Source organism: Staurois parvus, unplaced genomic scaffold (genome assembly GCF_062004578.1).
Source record: "Staurois parvus isolate SC_StPar_1 unplaced genomic scaffold, SC_StPar_1.0 ptg000155l, whole genome shotgun sequence".
Taxonomy (NCBI): domain Eukaryota; kingdom Metazoa; phylum Chordata; class Amphibia; order Anura; family Ranidae; genus Staurois; species Staurois parvus.
In genome coordinates, this window is record NW_028317951.1 from 24,300,680 (window position 1) to 24,320,299 (window position 19,620).

The 19,620-nt window shown below is 40.1% G+C and overlaps 1 protein-coding gene across 1 annotated transcript in view; it reads left to right on the forward strand.

Annotated features, from left to right (window-relative positions):
* Positions 1 to 19,478, forward strand: part of LOC149463339 (actin-like protein 6A) — a 46,689-nt gene extending 27,211 nt beyond the window's left edge. Inside the window, exons 7-14 of the mRNA XM_089675549.1 lie at positions 52 to 158; positions 1,303 to 1,392; positions 1,470 to 1,531; positions 1,718 to 1,832; positions 4,099 to 4,179; positions 5,918 to 6,013; positions 8,008 to 8,097; positions 19,038 to 19,478. Of these exons, the coding sequence (XP_089531675.1) occupies positions 52 to 158; positions 1,303 to 1,392; positions 1,470 to 1,531; positions 1,718 to 1,832; positions 4,099 to 4,179; positions 5,918 to 6,013; positions 8,008 to 8,097; positions 19,038 to 19,118 (722 nt within the window). The 3' untranslated portion in view covers positions 19,119 to 19,478. The remainder of the gene's footprint in view (positions 1 to 51; positions 159 to 1,302; positions 1,393 to 1,469; positions 1,532 to 1,717; positions 1,833 to 4,098; positions 4,180 to 5,917; positions 6,014 to 8,007; positions 8,098 to 19,037) is intronic.
* Positions 19,479 to 19,620: the final 142 nt, after the last annotated feature.

The window sequence follows — 19,620 nt, forward strand, 5'->3', positions numbered from 1 at the left end:
TTTTTCTATAATGAAAACATGACTCTTTTTATATTGTTATTGTTTTGGCAGGTATTGTAAAATCTCCTCTTGCTGGAGACTTCCTTACTACACAGTGCAGAGAGTTATTTCAAGAGATGAATGTAGATCTGGTTCCCCCATACATGATTAGTTCAAAGGTAAGATAAACTGGCAAAAGAAAAAAACACCTTTATGTAGTAGAAAAGATTAAAGTGTATGTAGATCTATTATTCAGTATGTTTGGCTACATGCCTGTGTACAGTTTTCGTAAGCAAAGTGAATTTGTTGCTAAATTCTTACCTGGATATCCTGAAAGTATCAGCATTTCCTGTTACAGGCTGATGCTAAGCCACTAAACCCAAATTATCAGCAGCGTTGTCAGTTTGCTGTGCTAGCTCCTTCAGTTGATCGTTAGGCTGCCTATCTGAAAGGCAAGCTAATGGCCAATTAAAGAAAGGTACATGGCAGGTTATCAGTGCAGTGGCTCATTGTGAGGCAGTGGTGTAGAATGGTCAGCCTGTAATTTGAAGTGTTGTTACTGACAGGGTTCCAGGTAATAAAAGTTTGCAACTAAAAGTCTTGCTTAAGGTGGAGCTCCACCCAATAGGGGAAGTTCCGCTTTAAAGATTGGAACCCCCTTCCCATTAAGGATTGGCACTTTTGGGGAGCGGATACCCAAAATTGACAGGTACCTGCTCTCACTTCTGCTGCAATCACCTAAACGATCAGAAACGAAAGTTGTCCTCCTACCCTCCCTCCTCGTAGTCTTGTGGGACATGTGACAGGTCCAAGAACACTACAAGGCCATTCAGAAAGCGTAGCGCTACTCACGCATGGCACAGTGGGCACATGGCTGTGAAGCCGCAAGCTGTCAAATCCGGGTGCCCACACTGAAGATGCCGGCGCCTGGAACACCAGGCGGCTGGTGAAACGGGCTGCGGGGAGGACACCGTGGGATCGAGGGACAGGTGAGTGGCTGTTTAAAAAGTCAGCAGCTACAGTTTTTGTAGCTGCAGACTTTTATATTTTTTACAGTGTGAGTGGAACCCCGCTTTAAGAAGAATGTAAATAGTGAGGCATGATGGTAAATATACAGAAACCCAGCATTAGGGTTTACATATAATTTAGGGACATGTATGTTTTGCCTAGAATAATTGTTACATTACATTGTGCTTTTCCAACATTCACTTCAAAAATTAGAATTTTCCTTTCACAACTTTCCTTTTACACATCACAAACTACTAAGTGTGTTAATTGACAGCACATGCGCCGTGGTCTTATTATGTTTTTTATAACTTGTAGGAAGCAGTACAGGAAGGAGCACCAGCCAACTGGAATAGAAAAGAGAACCTACCTCAAGTCACTGATTCTTGGCATAATAATATGTGCAATGTAAGCAAAATGAGATTGCAATGCAAATTTTATTGTTAAAACTTTTTTTTCAATATATCTGCTTTTTATTTTTATAGCGTGTAATACATGATTTCAAGTCAACAGTCCTTCAGGTTTCAAACACCATATACCATGAGAAGTAAGCTTGATTTTTGTATCTTTATTTTGCACCTGTAGCTTGTATATTCCTATAGAATACATGTTATTTGTAAGTTTATTTCATATTCTTCACCTCTATACTGTATCTGCCTGAATAGGATATTCATAAATATTATTGTACTGCAGATAATTTATTTAATATGACATGTTCTCTTGATTTATCTAGTGTGGCTGCCAAGATACCCCCTGTACCCTTTGAGTTTCCTAATGGATATAACTGTAAATTTGGAGTGGAACGCTTAAGAATTCCTGAAGTTTTATTTAATCCTTCACTTGCTAAGGTCAGGTTGTTGAGATTTTTAATTTATCCTTAATGATGCCTTATCAAATTGTTTACAATACAATTTCTATCTAGTTTGTAACACAGCATTAGCTGTTTTTTCTTTCTTCAAGAGGAGCTGGTGCATTTTTGAAAGTAGATTAAACATTCACATTGTTAGTTTGACGGCAAGTAGGTGTCTCTTTACCTTTTAGGAAAACATAGAATAATTTCTTTTCTATTCTTTCCCTATCACAGCTAAAGCACAGTGCCAATATGGCTGCTGTGACCTCACCCTTTTATAATGGGGGGCGACTTATGAAAAGCCCCCTTATTGGGTCTTCTAAGATAGCTGACCTAAGTGCAAAGACCAGGCAGTACATTATAGTTCCAAAAAAATTTGGTCTTGGCAAATCCCAGCCCCATGAACCTTAAACACGCAGGGTTTGCTTCAAACTCATGAGGGTGGTGAACCCAAACCTCATCCCTACTGGAGGCTTGAAGAAGAAAATATTAGTCAATAAATTTGACATTGACAACCTTGAAAGGAGTCTTTTAACCCTGTTACTGCTGCCATACATATAACAGCGGAGGCAGTATCAGGGTATAAGCATACCTGAGCATATTTACATCCTGATACTGCTGTGATATGTTTAGTGTAGCCCAAGTTTATTTACATGTTGTAAAACTGGCTCTGCAATAGAAGTGATTCAGACGACTCTAAAGGAAGTGGTGACACATCCTGCCAGCCCCCTTTGATAACAATAAAGTGAATAAACAATAAACAATAAAGTGAAAAAAAAGAGAAAAAGAAAAATTTGTTTTAAAAAATTGACATATATATTTAAAAATAAATAACGTGTCCCCTGCCCTCAGGTGCAGGCACATACAAACAGAAATCCATGTATGGTGAACATAGGTACCCCTGAAGATGGTGCAGTACATATTAGATATTGACACACACGCTGGAGTAAGAGGAATGATTCTAAGGCCATTATTTATTGTTAATTCCAAACTGATGGGCTATATAGGTGTCTAAAATGACATCTATAGAAAATTTGGGATATCATAGTTTGGCATTATTTTGCAGTCACACACAATGTTACGTTTTCACAATTTTGCAATCTATTTATTCAGTTTTGTTTCATCCTATTTTACAGAAAATTTGGAGATGTTGTTGTGCTTGCAAGAACTAAAGTTAATTTGAGTTTTTACTGAAGACATAGTTTTGATAAAGAGCTGAGCTTATATCATATGACTTAAAAATGCAACCATCATTTTATTTTATGCTTTCAGAAAATATAAAATGTTTTGGGGTTTAAGTGTGTTTTTATGTAAAAAAATGGGCATTTTAGCATATGTGTGAAAAACAATAAAAAATAAAATGAACAATTAATGAAAGGTAAAAAAAAGCTCTGGCAGCAAAAAGGATTAAGCAGTCATAGCACTTTTTGGACACTATCATTAGGTTTAGTGCATTTTGTCATTATTAGTTACAATCAGCTCTATATTTAAATATCATGAATTATAACACCTGTGTGCAGAAGTTTCATTCATTTTTGTCACCAACAATGATCAATATTGACAAATAAAATCAGAATGTGCTATACAATTCCAATATTCTGTCTTCTTTTTATGCAAAGCTACCAGTGGTTTGCACACGCCAGTCTCTGAGCTGTCAAGTTACAAGACAAGCTCTTAACCGAAGTAATGGGTAAAAAAAATAAAAAACCAAACAAATACAAAAAGTACATATCATGCTTTGACGCTGCCCTTTCTCTGGCATTGTTGCATTCCCAGAAAACTAGTCTTGCAAACAACCTTAGGCAGCATATAAGGAAATTAAAAGCCTGTAATAAAGAGTCAGCCTACACAAAATTTGTGCCATAGATTAAAACACTGTACTGTGTCCACTATTGGGTTTAAAATGTTACTGTCCATCACTCCTCCTGTTGTATTCTTCATATTTTTAGTTAAAAATCCAACAATGAGTGTGGATCCATTATAATGGCTGCAGTAAGGGGCAGACCTTCAAGCTCAAATGCAAAAATATCACCAAATGAACTCATGGTTGCATGTCTAACATCTACTAAAACGGACATTTTTTTGGTGTCTGAACTTTAAAATGTAAAACATTTGTAGTAATCTATGTAATATTTATAGATACTACATGTAGTTTGCCATTTTTACTTAGTCTTTTTTAATTTGTAATTATTTGCAATATATTAATGATAATTATTGTAGCTATTAAGGATGAAATGTCTTATTATGGTTTCCTTCCTTTTCAGGATTCACCTGACAGTATTATGCTTGGGATCACTGATGTAGTATCCAAAAGTATAGCAATGTGTGATGCTGACTTACAGCCGGTAAGCATATAATAAGAACACAAATCAAATCTTACAAAAATAACTCCAACACAAGTCATGAATTAAAAGATGGTCTTGAGAAAAGGAGTCAAACTCTGTGCAAGAACCAGGATAGATAGATTAGGATAGATAGATTAGATAGATAACTTGTAACACCGTACTTGTTAATAGTTTAATATGTAACTGGGTTCAGACAGTCAACACCACCCAAATCCCAGCAATTGCATGGCCCACATTTATTGTAAATGGGTCACTAACTCACAGAGGGTTCTTGTACATCTGTGCAATCTGCACAAATAGTATGTCTGCACCTGCTTGTACCTGTCAATTGCAGAAGACTCATCTGCTGGTGCTCATGATACTTACATGCTTACATCAACCTCAAACACTAAAAGTGATATAAAAGTCACAATGTTTTTAAAATAATTTTATTTTAATAATTCAATAAAATGAATAAAAAATATGTTATAATTATCTGCTCTATGCAACTGTATCGCTTGTTCTTCTGAGTGCCCCCATAGCAAGCCCTGTGTTATGGGGGCACTTGTGCAGGCATGCTCTCAAGCTGGGTTGTGTGCAGCCATAGACACATATAACATTTGACCATGCCCCCTGCTGATCCCTCCCTCAATGCAGGGAATGCACTAAGGTAAAAAAAGGTTTTGCCTTTATAACTACTTTAATTTGGCCATGAACTTTTTTTTTTTTTAATTCAGCTAATGATGAATATTGTAATTTACTAATCTGCACCTGTATATCTAAACCCAAGAACAAAAATGTAATATACTGATGCTTACAAGTCCTAAGATGTGGTGGCTGCATTAGTTTCCTTTCTTCAGGCAATGTACATTTTCTGCAAGCACCTTTCAATCCTGATAGAACTCTAGTGTCATAATAAGTTGGACTGAACTGAAATTTCAAACAATTTGATCAGTTTTCCCAGCTATCCTTTCTGAAGTACACAATCCCTCTTTCCTATGTAATAGAAATGAATCGAGGGAGAGGTGAAAATAAAGGAAAAAAGCCTAGAAAAGGAAACTAATGTATCAAAGGACTGGTAGGCTGCAATAAATAACATTTTTAGTATTGAGTTTAAATATGCTTTAAGGCCTGGTTCACATCTATGCGGGTGGCTATGGGTGCTGGAATTGCAGCAATTCCCACACTTGAAACCACCCACAGTCAAAACGCAGTGCTGTTTGAAAACATTCGGGGCTGCTATCAGGGGTGGACTGACAACTCATGGGGCCCCCGGGCAATAGAGGATCATGGGGCCCCTGTGTCCTTGCCCAAACTCAAAAAGGTACCAGGGGCATCTCATGGGGCCCCCTACTGACCCCGGGCCCTCGGGCAGTGCCCGAGTTTCCAAATGGTCAGTCTGCCTCTGGCTGCTATTCATTCAGAATGGCACCCCCACTCATCTAAAAACGCCACATGTTTGCTGGTGTGGGAACCGCAGGGAAATCACATGGTGCGATTTCCTGGCCACTGAGTTTCTAGAATGGTGCAGGAACCTTTCTCTTACAGGAAACACAGGCACGGCAGCCCTTTCAGGAAAACTGGCTGCTGTGTTCGTGCAAATGTGGGCTGCAAACCTGCATAGATTTCAACCAAGGGTAAATGGGCTTATGGCCACAAAGAAGGAGTAAGAGGGATGCAAGTGCCCTAAAGATTACCAGAGCAACGTGCCAAATCTATAATATACTAGAGTGAAGTAATGATGTCTTGTATTTTGTAGAAAATGACTGCCGGCGTGATTGTAGTTGGAGGAAATACACTACTGCCGGGTTTCACAGAAAGACTGACAAAAGAACTTTTCCAGAAAACACCACAGGTATGTTTTTTTATTATTATTAATATTCTCTGAAAAGCCATGTATGATAAAGAATTACGAAATAGTGTAGGAATTTAGTTATCTTCTTGATCTGTTCTATGTCCTTCTGTCTGTTCAGGTCCCCTGTCACCCACAGGTCTTCAGGTTCATGAAGGTCACAGAGCTAAGGGTCTCTAATTTTTCCAGTGGACTAACTGACAATCCCTTAAACTCCACACACAATTACACACACAGCAGAGTGATCTTAAATATAAAAAGTAGGGATTTATTGCCAAAATTCTTCTTTTTACTGAAATAAATATGGCAAATCCAACGGTCTATTAATGGAGAAGAATTGAGGACAGTGAGTCTACTGTGGAATGTCCTCCACCATTATTCATGGTCTGCTCACAATAGAGGTGATGGTTCACATGTTTTAAGAAATCTTTAGGTACACAACTGAGACAGCTGTGTTGCACAACTCACCATATAGGCACAACTGACACCTCAGGTGATCCCACCTTATGGGATTGCCTAAGGAGGGCCTGCAAAGGGATGCTTGCTCTCCACAGGTACCAATCTCAGGAAACCAAGCCACGGGAAAAGATCTTTCTAGAATTCCTGGGCAGACATGCTCCCTACAAAAATGTAATTCTTTCTGTCTACAGTTGTTTGCAAGCAGGTATAAAGGATTTTTTGCAATATATCTGTGGCTACCAGGGGTGGACTGACCATTTGGAAACTCGGGCACTGCCCGAGGGCTCGGGGTCAGTAGGGGGCCCCATGAGATGCCCCTGGTACCTTTTTCATAGGCTTTTTGGAGTTTGGGCAAAGACACAGGGGCCCCATGATCCCCTATTGCCGGGGACCCCATGAGTTATCAGTCCGCCCCTGGTGGCTACATATAAGAGATGTTTACTTGTGTACTCCAAGGTATCCATAAAATACATAACCAAAAAGCACAAATCTTGTGCAATTTAATATAATAGATTTGTCAGAACTACAGACAAGATGTAGAACCTTCAGCAATCCACAAAAAACTGAGAGCAATCAATATAGGGAAAATTGTGGAATTTGAAAAGGCTGCACTAATTATATCTAACTCATACCTCAGAAAAGCTTTTTAAACAGGTTGAATTACTAAACAGAAACTATGAACATCAGTTCTTCAGATAAAACAATTCAATATATGTAATGTTCTATTAATGGTGAAGGGGGTCTTTAGCAGCTATGTGATTTGGACTCAGAGACAGGTCAGTATGTTTCCAATTGAAGATGTTAGACTAGAGAAACAATTGTTCTTACAAGAGAAGGGGCCCCAATCTTCAAGTGGAAGCAGCCATGATACACGACGGAGGCTGGTAGAGGCAAAAACTGGCTGTACAGGAAAGACTGTACTGTTTTACTTGAATCTATTGTGAGCTGGGGATAGGCAGCCGGGATATATGCTTCCTGGGGTAAGCAGTCTTTCAGGCACAGATACCAAATCCAATGAGATTAGTGGCAAACAGTGAAGGTGTTTATTAGTGCTATTTACAAAAGACTATATATAAAGTGCTCTACAGTGTTTAACCAAAATAAACAGTGCAGGAAAATATCAAACAAAACAAAAAGCCCTAGCCGTGTCCCAGCTCTCACTACATAGTAATGCAGATCCTAACTACCAGACTGATAGCCCTACCGCTTGTCAGCCACAACATACACAGCTAGTTAGTTTCCACCAACCTTTCAGCTCTCCAGACAGGACTTGTCTGATCCCCAGGCCAAGAGCTCTGGCTACAGGTCCCAGGTGGATTTAATTGCCCATGGAGAGAGGTAAACCCCCTGACCTCATATCAGAGATCCCTAAAGGTATAAGTACGGAACCTGGGAGATCTATAAACCCCAAACAGGACTTTCCCAGTTTTCCTTTGGCCACACTATATACAGTATGTTTTACACTCATGCCTACTAATAATTTACATGCATGGTTATAATGGTTATATCACCTTTTATTTTGTGGTTTTTTTTTGCAGAACACGAGGTTAAAGTTATTTGCACACAGCTTAGTACCAGAGAGAAGGAGGCTTAGCTCATGGATTGGTGGTTCTACTATAGCTTCTTTGGTGAGTAAATGTTAGATTTTATATGTCCTTTTGCTAAAACATTTATTATAGTTTTGTCTAAAGATCTGGAACCTGCTGAGTATGGCTGCCTAAAGAATAATTCCAGGTATCGGTGTGTTATACATAGTTACATTGTTCCAGCTTGGACCAATGTAAATATTTATATACCATACCTGGCCAATGACCCTGGAAGTTGGAAGTCTCTGAAGTAGACATTACAAAGGGGCATTGAATAGAGATGAATGATGTCACAAAGTGACATTTCAATAAAGTAAAAAAAAAAGAAAAGAAAGAAAAACAATTGGAAACAGTAATTTGCATTGCAAAAATATAAGACACTATCCCCCAAAAACTGACCTCAACCTTCATAGGAAAATGGATAATTTACCTATGCAGGTAGTGTGAATGACCCTATATTGACTGATTTGTTTCTGCTCCACACCTGGAGTTCTGTCTCCAAACATCAGCTGATCAAGTGCAGTTAATAGTTATTTTTATTGTAGTTTTTCATCTAAAACAGGGGTTCTTGACTCCTTGGTGCTGAGCGCACGCAAATATGCAGCCTTTCAGCAGCTGGGCCTTGGCCCAGGGTACCAAATGTAAACAAAATATCCTCATGGAAAGGTTCTGACAGCTACTTGCAGTTGGGAGCTTTCCGATTGCCAATCACAGCGGTCGCATGACCCTAAACCCCGCCCTGCCTCCCGACATCACAAACCCCTTAAAGGGCGCCAAGGGATTAATGTGGAATCCATGGACAACTAGGTTAATAAAATAACATTTATCATTACTATACAGCCCTCCCCCTTGTCGCAATCAATGGTTTCCTATTGAAAAAAATTGGTTGAAAACCTTAGGCGTGAAAAATGAACAAAGCATATCGCTCTATAGTGTGTGCTCATCTCAATCCAGAGTACTAAATGTCATTTCCGTCTGCTGCCTTGTTCCTCTGCTATCAGCATGAATCACATCTGATAAATTTTCCTGACACTAAGAGAAAAATGATGACAGGGGAGGGACCTCCAGCAGATCTACAGCCTCAGCTCTGCTTTTGTGTGGTGTGTGAAGGGAGGGTGTCCTTTCCATCCAATCAACTCTCCATACTGATTTGATCCTGTGTAAATTCTGCACTTTGAATGGATGTAGGGGAAAGACTTCTGTAGATAAACAGATACAACTTATGTAGGTGGATTTGTTTCATATCTGTGTGTCACCTGAGGCCAATCACTTCACTGGGTACACGTGTTTACAACCACTTTAAAGAAAATACGCCTTGCCACTCTTATAGCGCCGATCGCTAAGTGTCTCTAGACTCATTGTTTGCCCATGTTTACTATTTACATTTTTATCATCATTTTCTGCAGAACTGTCATCTTGTGCCCCTCCATAATAGCAAGTGCTAATGTAGCAATAGTAGTAGTAGATTTGAGAAGAATAAAAAATTTTGTTTTGTTAAATTTGCTCAAGATGATTGTATTTTATTTTTGCAATGCATGTCCATTACTTTTTTTGTTAAGATTATTTACTTTATTCAGACTTTGTTTATATCATATAAGTATGGGGCAATCAAATTTAAATAAAAAAGTTCATATATTCACTGCATGCAAACTCATGTTTACATAAATATTTTTGGGAAGGAGTCCACAGCTTTCATCAGATTCTTAAAGGGGTTTGTGATGCTAAGAACTGATTCACACATGTGTGGTGCGAATTGAAGCTCAGGTTTCACAGCTAACTGACACAGTAGTTGTTCAGCTGTTCAGGTCAAGTTTACATCAAGTTCAGGACAGGATTAGGTCAATATTTTATTCTTTTCACACAATGGTTCGCATAGAAGGGACTAGCCTGTAATCCGCAGCTGATCCTAACGGAACTGCTCAGAAATCGAACAGAACTCTTTTTCAATCTGCACCACCAGTGCACCAGACATATGTGAACAGGCACCCTAGGATGTCATGTTATTTCACATGTCAAGGGGGCGCCAATTTAAGTGTAGAGAGTTATTGATTTATTAATAACATAGGGTATTAAAACTACTCACAAACATCATGAGTAAAGGAACATAAGATCCTTTGGTAAGCCCTAAGTCCACCAGCGGTGAAGGTCTGAAGAAGAAGCCACTGCTTCGAAATGAGTCACCTGACATTTTCCTGCTCTGTCATTGGTCACCCGCCGAGTTCCCATCTTCCTTGCAGTCCACGCTGGTTTCGGTGCCATTTTCAAACTCTCTGCACTGCTGACAGCTAAAAATTGGAGTATAACAGCGCTAGGTGTCTAGTAATTAATCAAATAAGTGTATGGATTATAAAGATATTGTTAGTAAAGCTGCTAGCATAGAAAGTAAACCTCAGAACACTTCGGATAATATGTCATAAAATATGCAGCGCTTATAAACAGGTCTCAAGATCCACAGAAACCTGATAACATACAATTGTTCTAAATTGAGTGTACAAATAAATATAAAACATATATAACTCGTGACTTCTGTGGTGCATCCACGGTTGGAGAACCGGAAAAAAGTTCGTGACTCTTGTGTTGGACAAACTGAAAAAAGTTTGCACTAACCAGATATCTCAGCACATGGAGCATGGAGTATTTAAGACCTACTCCTGGTACTCTGAAAGGAAGCCACTGGAAGGGATGATGTCATCTGATATCTCGCCACTAGATGTCATGTTCCCAGGACAGCAGGACGATGATTCCAGAGATGCACATCAGCCAATAAGGAAATGAATCCAGCAAGCCAGCCAGCAACACACAGGAGACCAAGAGGAACCAGGCACCTTCAAAAAGCCCAGGCTCCCTCCAAAAAAGAGAGCCACAGGCCAGAAGCTTTGATAGTGTAGTATTGCATTTATTATGTAGTAATTCACAATGATAAGAAAAACCACACTTACAAATAAAGGTCACAGGAACAAGGGGCAGCTAACAGGTGTGTCCAGACAGTGGGGGGGCACCTCCCTGACGCGTTTCGTGTCACACACACGTTTTCAAAGGGGGTGCATTGCAGGAAAATCGATCATTTTTATAATCCGCGGTGCGCATGCGCAGTACGCACCGGTGACGTCATTGCGGTAAAGCCGCGCATGCGCAGTACGCTCATACGGCGGCCATTTTCTTGAAGAACAGTGCAGATGGACAGAAGAAGGTGAAACCCATGTTAAGGGACACAGATGGGGACAATCAAATATATGAAGCCATTAGCTTGCAATGGGGCAAAAAAAGAACACTAATCCTGTGTGCAGGGAATATATAGTTATTAAGGCATGGGGAAATAACTAAAAATTGTCTCTGCGGACATGGCTCACAAAATTGCCTATAATAACATACATAAATATGCATATACGTTATTGTGATGGGAACTATTCAGACAGGTATTACACCCGGTGAATAAACAAATAAGCATAACGCAGGAACATAGGGTAAGTGATTGATAACGGAACCCGTCATATATGCAGCATGACCATGCATATCAAACATTCCCCAAACTGCGCCATATGTACCTGGGTCTTACTAGCAAAGACAAACTGTGGAGTCATACTGAGATATAGTAGACAAACGTCTAACGATACAAAAACGCATGTGACCACAATATATAGATAAAATTAAATACATATGATTAAATGACAATAAAGCATAAGAAACTGAATGAACTGTTCATTCAGTTTCTTATGCTTTATTGTGCATATATGACGGGTTCCGTTATCAATCACTTACCCTATGTTCCTGCGTTATGCTTATTTCCCCATGCCTTAATAACTATATATTCCCTGCACACAGGATTAGTGTTCTTTTTTTGCCCCATTGCAAGCTAATGGCTTCATATATTTGATTGTCCCCATCTGTGTCCCTTAACATGGGTTTCACCTTCTTCTGTCCATCTGCACTGTTCTTCAAGAAAATGGCCGCCGTATGAGCGTACTGCGCATGCGCGGCTTTACCGCAATGACGTCACCGGTGCGTACTGCGCATGCGCACCGCGGATTATAAAAATGATCGATTTTCCTGCAATGCACCCCCTTTGAAAACGTGTGTGTGACACGAAACGCGTCAGGGAGGTGCCCCCCCACTGTCTGGACACACCTGTTAGCTGCCCCTTGTTCCTGTGACCTTTATTTGTAAGTGTGGTTTTTCTTATCATTGTGAATTACTACATAATAAATGCAATACTACACTATCAAAGCTTCTGGCCTGTGGCTCTCTTTTTTGGAGGGAGCCTGGGCTTTTTGAAGGTGCCTGGTTCCTCTTGGTCTCCTGTGTGTTGCTGGCTGGCTTGCTGGATTCATTTCCTTATTGGCTGATGTGCATCTCTGGAATCATCGTCCTGCTGTCCTGGGAACATGACATCTAGTGGCGAGATATCAGATGACATCATCCCTTCCAGTGGCTTCCTTTCAGAGTACCAGGAGTAGGTCTTAAATACTCCATGCTCCATGTGCTGAGATATCTGGTTAGTGCAAACTTTTTTCAGTTTGTCCAACACAAGAGTCACGAACTTTTTTCCGGTTCTCCAACCGTGGATGCACCACAGAAGTCACGAGTTATATATGTTTTATATTTATTTGTACACTCAATTTAGAACAATTGTATGTTATCAGGTTTCTGTGGATCTTGAGACCTGTTTATAAGCGCTGCATATTTTATGACATATTATCCGAACTGCTGACAGCTGACGGCTCCATCCCCGTTCATGCTGAATGACCAGGACCCTCACCGCTGGTGGACTTACAGCTTACCAAAAGATTACCTTATCATGCTCCTTTACTCATGATGTTTGTGAGTAGTTTTAATACCCTATGTTATTAATAAATCAATAACCCTCTACACTTAGATTGGCGCCCCTTTCTGTTCATTTTTATCTTCTGCAGAGTACTGCTTCGCTCTTTGGGGAACTGCCTTCACCTACCATACACCATTTAGGATCCTGGATTGTGGACTTTTCTGTCTTATCTGTCTTTTTTTATTGTATTATCTCTTTATTTGTATCATTATTGATTTTTATTATCATTATAAACATATTCTATTTTATATCCCCCATTCCTCCCTCCTTTATTTTATACTGACCATCCACTATATTTTACCAATTTATTTTCCAGTTTGGTCCCCTCCCAGCGCCGATTTGTTCCTTATTTTTAATATTTCACGTCATGCAGACTGTAAGCGGTTCAAACCACATTCAATCTGCATATCCAGTACTAAAAAGGTTAAGAACCACTGATCTAAAACATTGTTTGAATTCCTAGTGAAGAGCTGCCACTCCAGAAGATATTGATACATTTGCAGCACTCCTGTGAAAGTTTTCTTCAGCTGCCAACATTTTTGTCTTGTTGGATGTCAGACTTTCAGCACAAGTCATTAATGCTGAACTCTAGGCAGATAAAAAAAGACACAAATTTGTAAGCATTATTACATCATGCATTGTAACTACCTGAATGGTACATTTTAGGCAGCAGTGTGCAAGAGGCCTTATTCATTTGTTTAAAGGATAAATAAAAAGTAAATGTGAGCGCAATGTTTACGTAAAAATAGAAGCAGCTAGCATACAAAGGTAAAACCTCAACACCTTACAATGACAAATATAAATGAATATGCAGCACTAAAAGAGTGTATATCCTATAAGAATAAATAAGTATAAGCATATATTGTAAGTGGGTGCTGATATAAGCGCAAGGATAGTGCAGTGATATTGCGTCTATGAATGATGTATCCGTAAAAAATATAAAGTGATAAAGTGACAATGCTGGTGAGTCCAATCACAAAATAGTCCATAATGAGAGGTGATCCGTGCTCCGTGACGATCAGTACTGGTGCCAAGATCCGGTATAATGATGCACTTACCAGAAGTACATATATGTATATATGATGCAACTCACACTCGGGGGTCTCACTCCATACTTAGAGCTGTCTTGATGAGTCTGTGAGCGGAGTGAGACCCCCGAGTGTGAGTTGTATCATCTTGAGTGTCCACTGCAGAGCCTGATGACGCCACAGCCCCAGACCCCCATGACCCCATCATAAGGATATACATATAATGCGCATATTATATGTACTTCTGGTAAGTGTATAATTTTGGCACCAGTACTGATCGTCACGAAGCACAGATCACCTCTCATTATGGACTTTATTATTTTGTGATTGGACTCACCAGCATTGTCACTTTATATTTTACGGATACATCATTCATAGACGCAATATCACTGCACTATCCTTGCGCTTATATCAGCGCCCACTTACAATATATGCGTATACTTATTTATTCTTATAGGATATACGCTCTTTTAGTGCTGCATATTCATTTATATTTGTTTAAAGGATAAGTTCACCTTTTGTAACATGTTACCCTCATATTCAGGGTGTAATATGATACAGATACACTGGCCTCCACTCCCCTTAATCCCCAGCTTTGACAGCTAGTGGGGGATCTTCTCCTCCCACTGGGTGTTACAATCTGAAAAAAACGCGGCCACATGGGGCTCTGCCCGCCCAGCCACGTCATTCATTCACAGTGTTCTATGAAAGTGAAAACCATAAATACCAACCAGGGGTGGACTGACCATTTGGAAACTCAAGCACTGCCTGATGGCCCGGGGTCAGTAGGGGGCCCCATGAGATGCCCCTGGTACCTTTTTCATAGGCTTTTTTGAGTTTGGGCAAGGACACGGGGGTCCCATGATCCCCTATTGCCCGGGGGCCCCATGAGTTTTCAGTCCGCCCTTGATACAAACACTCTTTGCGGCTGTCAGCTTCTGAGTAAACTACTAGGGCACTGTTAAGCTCTCTAGGTAGTTCATTGATCTTCCTGTCTTTGTGTATCTGCCTGCTCGTATCGGACGGACAGTCTGCTGATCGTGTTCGCAATGTTTTACAGGCTCCTAACAAAAAAAATAAAGAATGAATATTTTTTTACCTGAATTTATTTTTTTTTGTGAAGATGAACTCATCCTTTAGGTTTCAGCCTGAGATAATCCGGCCGGCAGGCTAATTTTTCCACAGGAAAGCTAACAGTAGATACAGAGATACATTTACGAAAAAGAGCAATACACATTACAAAGAAAATATATGCAGAATAGGTTTTGCATCCTATTTAAACACAAAATGTCCCATTCACTTTTCTCCTTTTGGAGAAATGTGTATATAGTGAGCAGAGGAGGTTATCAGAAGACTTTCTTTAACACAAAGTAATTCCTCTGCCCAGCTGAAAATGCTCTTGCCTCTAGCTAGCCAGTGCATATCTTTCCCTGACAACTATTTTTATGGTGTTGTTATCAAAAGCAACCTCTTTATTGCAGTCAATACTGTTTTTCTTCTGTTATGTATTTCAAAACTATAAGGCTGAAAATTAGATCCTGCCACTCCTGCTCCACTTGGTAGACAGCAGGGGTGTGGAAATGTTTGAAAAAACTACTTGTGCAGGGACTAAATCAGGGCCCCAATCTACTTGCCCCTCATGACAGTCTACTTGTCCAGATAAAAAAAAATACAAATTTAAACCAAAACCGTGTTTAAATCAGAGGTGATTTTAGGAATGTCTGGGGCTTTTAAAAACAAAAGAGGCTTTACGGCGACTTAAACGTTTAATATTTTTTACATTGCGCTGTTTTCTCCTCCTCCCCTCCCTGCCTCTCTCCAGCACCACACCTGGGGACCAGCAGGGAGGGGAGAGACCTTGCAGTGTAATGAGCACCAATTGGCTGCTCCTCCAGGAAAGGGTGGGTCCCTTTCGCTGCGTTTTTTGCACACGTTTACAAAATAATTTTAGGTCTGACGATTACATAAAACCCCGAAACATTATATATTTTCTGAAAGCATAGACCCTAGAGAATAAAATAGTGGTAGTTTCAATTTCAGTAAAAAACAAGTAAGTCAATTTTAGGGCATAAAATAGTGGTAGTTCCAATTTCAGTAAAAAATAAAAGTAATAAATTACCCTATTTTCTTGTAAAATATAAAAGATGAGGTTTCAGCGAGTAGATACCCAACTTGTCAAACTTTAAATTTGTGCGCGCTCCTGAAATGGCGACGAACTTCAGTACCCTATATTTTCTATAGGTCGACACTTTTAAATCTCTTTATAGGTCACCAGTTTAGCTTTATGGAAGAGGTCTGGTGCTAGAATTATTGCTCTCATTCTGGTGTGCGTGGCGATATGTAACATATGTGAGAGGTTTTTTTTCTGCTTCTGCAAAGGGAACTGGCGTTTTTTTAAGCCCAGTGTGCATGGACCCTAAAGTGGCTTCTATCTGTGTAAAAAAAAAAAGCTACAGGGGCCAGGTCTGTCATCCATATCCCTTTGTCATCAAGTCACTGAACCAGATGAAGCATCCATAAAGTGTCAGAATTACTCATATGCTCGTGCTTGCTCAATGCAATGTATTATTGGTGTTGGTGGGAGGAGGAATAGTCCCCTATTGTTGGTGTAATTGGGAGGAATAGTGTCCCATCGTTTGTGTCAGTAGCAGGAATTATGCTGTCAGTGGGAGGAATAGTCTCTTGTATCAGAGGAAGGAAAAGTGCGCCAAGGGCCAAATAAATGCAAGCAAAGGGCTGCATCTGGCTCCCAGGCCACACTTTGGAGACCACTACTCTAAAGTACACAAATGCATAGGAGACCTCACTGGACCTTGTCTCTTCGAATGAAGTCTGCAGTGGCAGCTCTCATATTTGTATCCCAACAACAAAACCCCCACTTTGAGTGCTCATTTTTTGCTTTAATACTCTTCAGTTACAATTATATTAAAAAGGTTACACAGATATACAGTATGGAGAACTGATGAATACAGGATGTTCATGTATTTGTTTTAAGAGAATCAAGATTTTTCCTTTACCTATAAAGTGTGCATGGACTCAAAAGCTACAGAGGCTTCTATCTGTAAAAAAAAAAAAAAAAGCTACAGAGGCTTGGTCTATCATCCATATCTCTGTGTCATTGACTCAATTAACCAGATTAAGCATCCATAAAGTGTCAGAATTACTCAAAGTTTACTATCCTTCAAACTTTAGGGGGGCCAGACTGTGGCCATTGAGAGTGGACATTTTTCCTTTAGCTGTAAATTCCTTATCTAGAGGTACATCACAGGACATCTTCAGGTGAAGGGACACTGGTTAAAAAAGGCAGGAATCTCACTTCAGGCAAAAACCCTCCCAGCTCAGCTAAACCTCAGTTTTGTAGCAAGCAATGAGAAACAGACAAGAGGCGAGGGATCTCTGTGTCCGGTGATGTACTCCAAGAATTAGATTTTACATGCGAACAAAAAAAAAAAATCTATTTCATACAGAGACACAGAGGACTTCACATACGTGACAACGTGGAATGTCCGAAAGCATTTAACATGAGTGGGTTGGGTAACACACTCCAAAAACCTAAAAACAGAACAGGGAGGAACTACTACAAAGCTGCTTGCAAAAGCTTTTGCCCCAAACTGGTGTCCACAGCGGCGTGAACATGGTAGAGCATGTGAAAAAAGACAAGGTAGCAGCCTTACATACTTGAGCAACAGAAACTTCATGCTAAATCACTCAGGAAGTACCGACACTCCGGGTGGAATGGGCTTTGACCAGAAAAGGGGGAACTTTCCCCTGATACCATAGACCTGAGAAATGAGTTGACAAATCCATGTAGAGTTAGTGGATGGAGACGCAAGAGATGTCTTTAAAAGAGACAAGAACACATCAAGATATCATGGAGACAAGGAGGAGCGCACAGGAAAAACTCTCTGTGACACCCTACACATAGATCTTTTGCATCTTGGTAAAAGCCTAAGAAACAGAACAGCCAAGGCCGATAACTGTTCCTAAACGGTACTTACAGCAAGAGACAACTCCACAGAAGACTCGAGAGGGATATGGGAACCCTCCGTATCGTCCCTCACACTTACATAAGGTTATGGCTGAGGATCTAGAGGCTTGGTATACCCCAGTGGGAGCAGCCACCCAGCAGAGAAGCCCCAACACCTAAACAGCAGTCACCCCATGTGAACAAGGGTCTCTGACACTTGCTAAGCCCTGTGCTGAAGTTGCTGCTCTATTTACTGAGGCTACTGAACCGCTGGCTGTCTGAACTGCAGGAGCCTGGAAACATGTGTGCCCATGCATGAGCATCCTTGTGTGATGGTATCATTGTTTACCTGTCTCTGCCCCTTTTGAACACCAATACTACAGTGTAGTGATCTGCTTGATAAAAACAGCCTACCAGCCCAAAGCACAAGGGAACACTGTAGGGGAATGCTGCCACCTCCTCCACTTTGTGCGGAGGCACTCACCAGTTCAGTCACCCATCAAGGCAGACACAGCCTGCAGGCCCTTCAGGGGCATGACTCCCCTTAAGCTATAGGGCACCCAGACAGCGATGTCACATGGTACACTGTACATTGCTGCCCATAGGATCCACCACTGACGGACACCATTACAGGCCATCCCTGGGGTCAGGGAACACTCCCTTTTAGCCAACTGGCCATAGCGTTCTGATCCAGATAAAGCTCTCCACTGCTCCATAGGTCAAAGAGCATGAGACTAAAGCCTATGAAAGGAGGTCTTCAGAGGGACATCTGTAGGCACATCATTCATATAAGGGAACTAGTTGAAAAATGAGGCTCAGCTGAGCTGGAAGGGGTTTGCCTGGATACTTATTCCTGCCTTTTTTGCTGTCTATTCACTTGAAGGAGGCAGCATAACTAAAGTAGTCATAAATATGAAGCCCTCTGTTTCCTGTGATGTACAACTAAGAAAAGGCAGGTACTATACGACTCCTCATTTAATGAAAATCTCTGAAATAACAATGTACACAATTCTTTGCTAAGTAAATGAGAAATACTGGAATACTGGCCTCTACATGAAATGATGTCCATATGGTACTGCTACTGGCCATGCACACACCTTTACCTCTCGACTTAACAGGAATACATGTCTTCTGTGACTGACTTGTTCATGCTTTTTTTTCATAGGGAACCTTTAAGCAGATCTGGATTTCAAAACAAGACTATGAAGAAGGAGGGAAACAATGTGTAGAGATAAAATGTTCTTAATAGTTTACACAGATATTTTTTGTCTTTTTAAAAAAGGTTCTTCAGGAGCTCTCTTGTTAAGGTTACATCTCTTAAGATTGTTCACTTATTCTGGTGACAGCTATCAAAACTAGAATGTTCCCTCACTTTAGGAAGTTTTTTTTGTGTTTTGGGGACAGATGGCCTAATTGCTCATCACTTTATTACAGTTAGAATTGGAGAATCGCTTTAAAATAGACATCTTTAAAATAAAAGTACATTTTTAATGAACAATATACATTTTAATAGTATTTCTTTATCATCAGTTGTTTTACTGATTTACCCTTTTAGAACCTGTGTAGCATATTTGTTTTTCAAAATCAATAAAAAAAATGACTGAAACTAGAATGTTGAAATCATTCTGAAATGGCTGCAGCTTTTGGTGTAATTACTCATTGCATTGTATGACTGTCCTAAACATCCACAGCTATGGCATTAAATATCTGGATCTTAGCGAATATTTCTAAATCCGTCAATAGTCCTG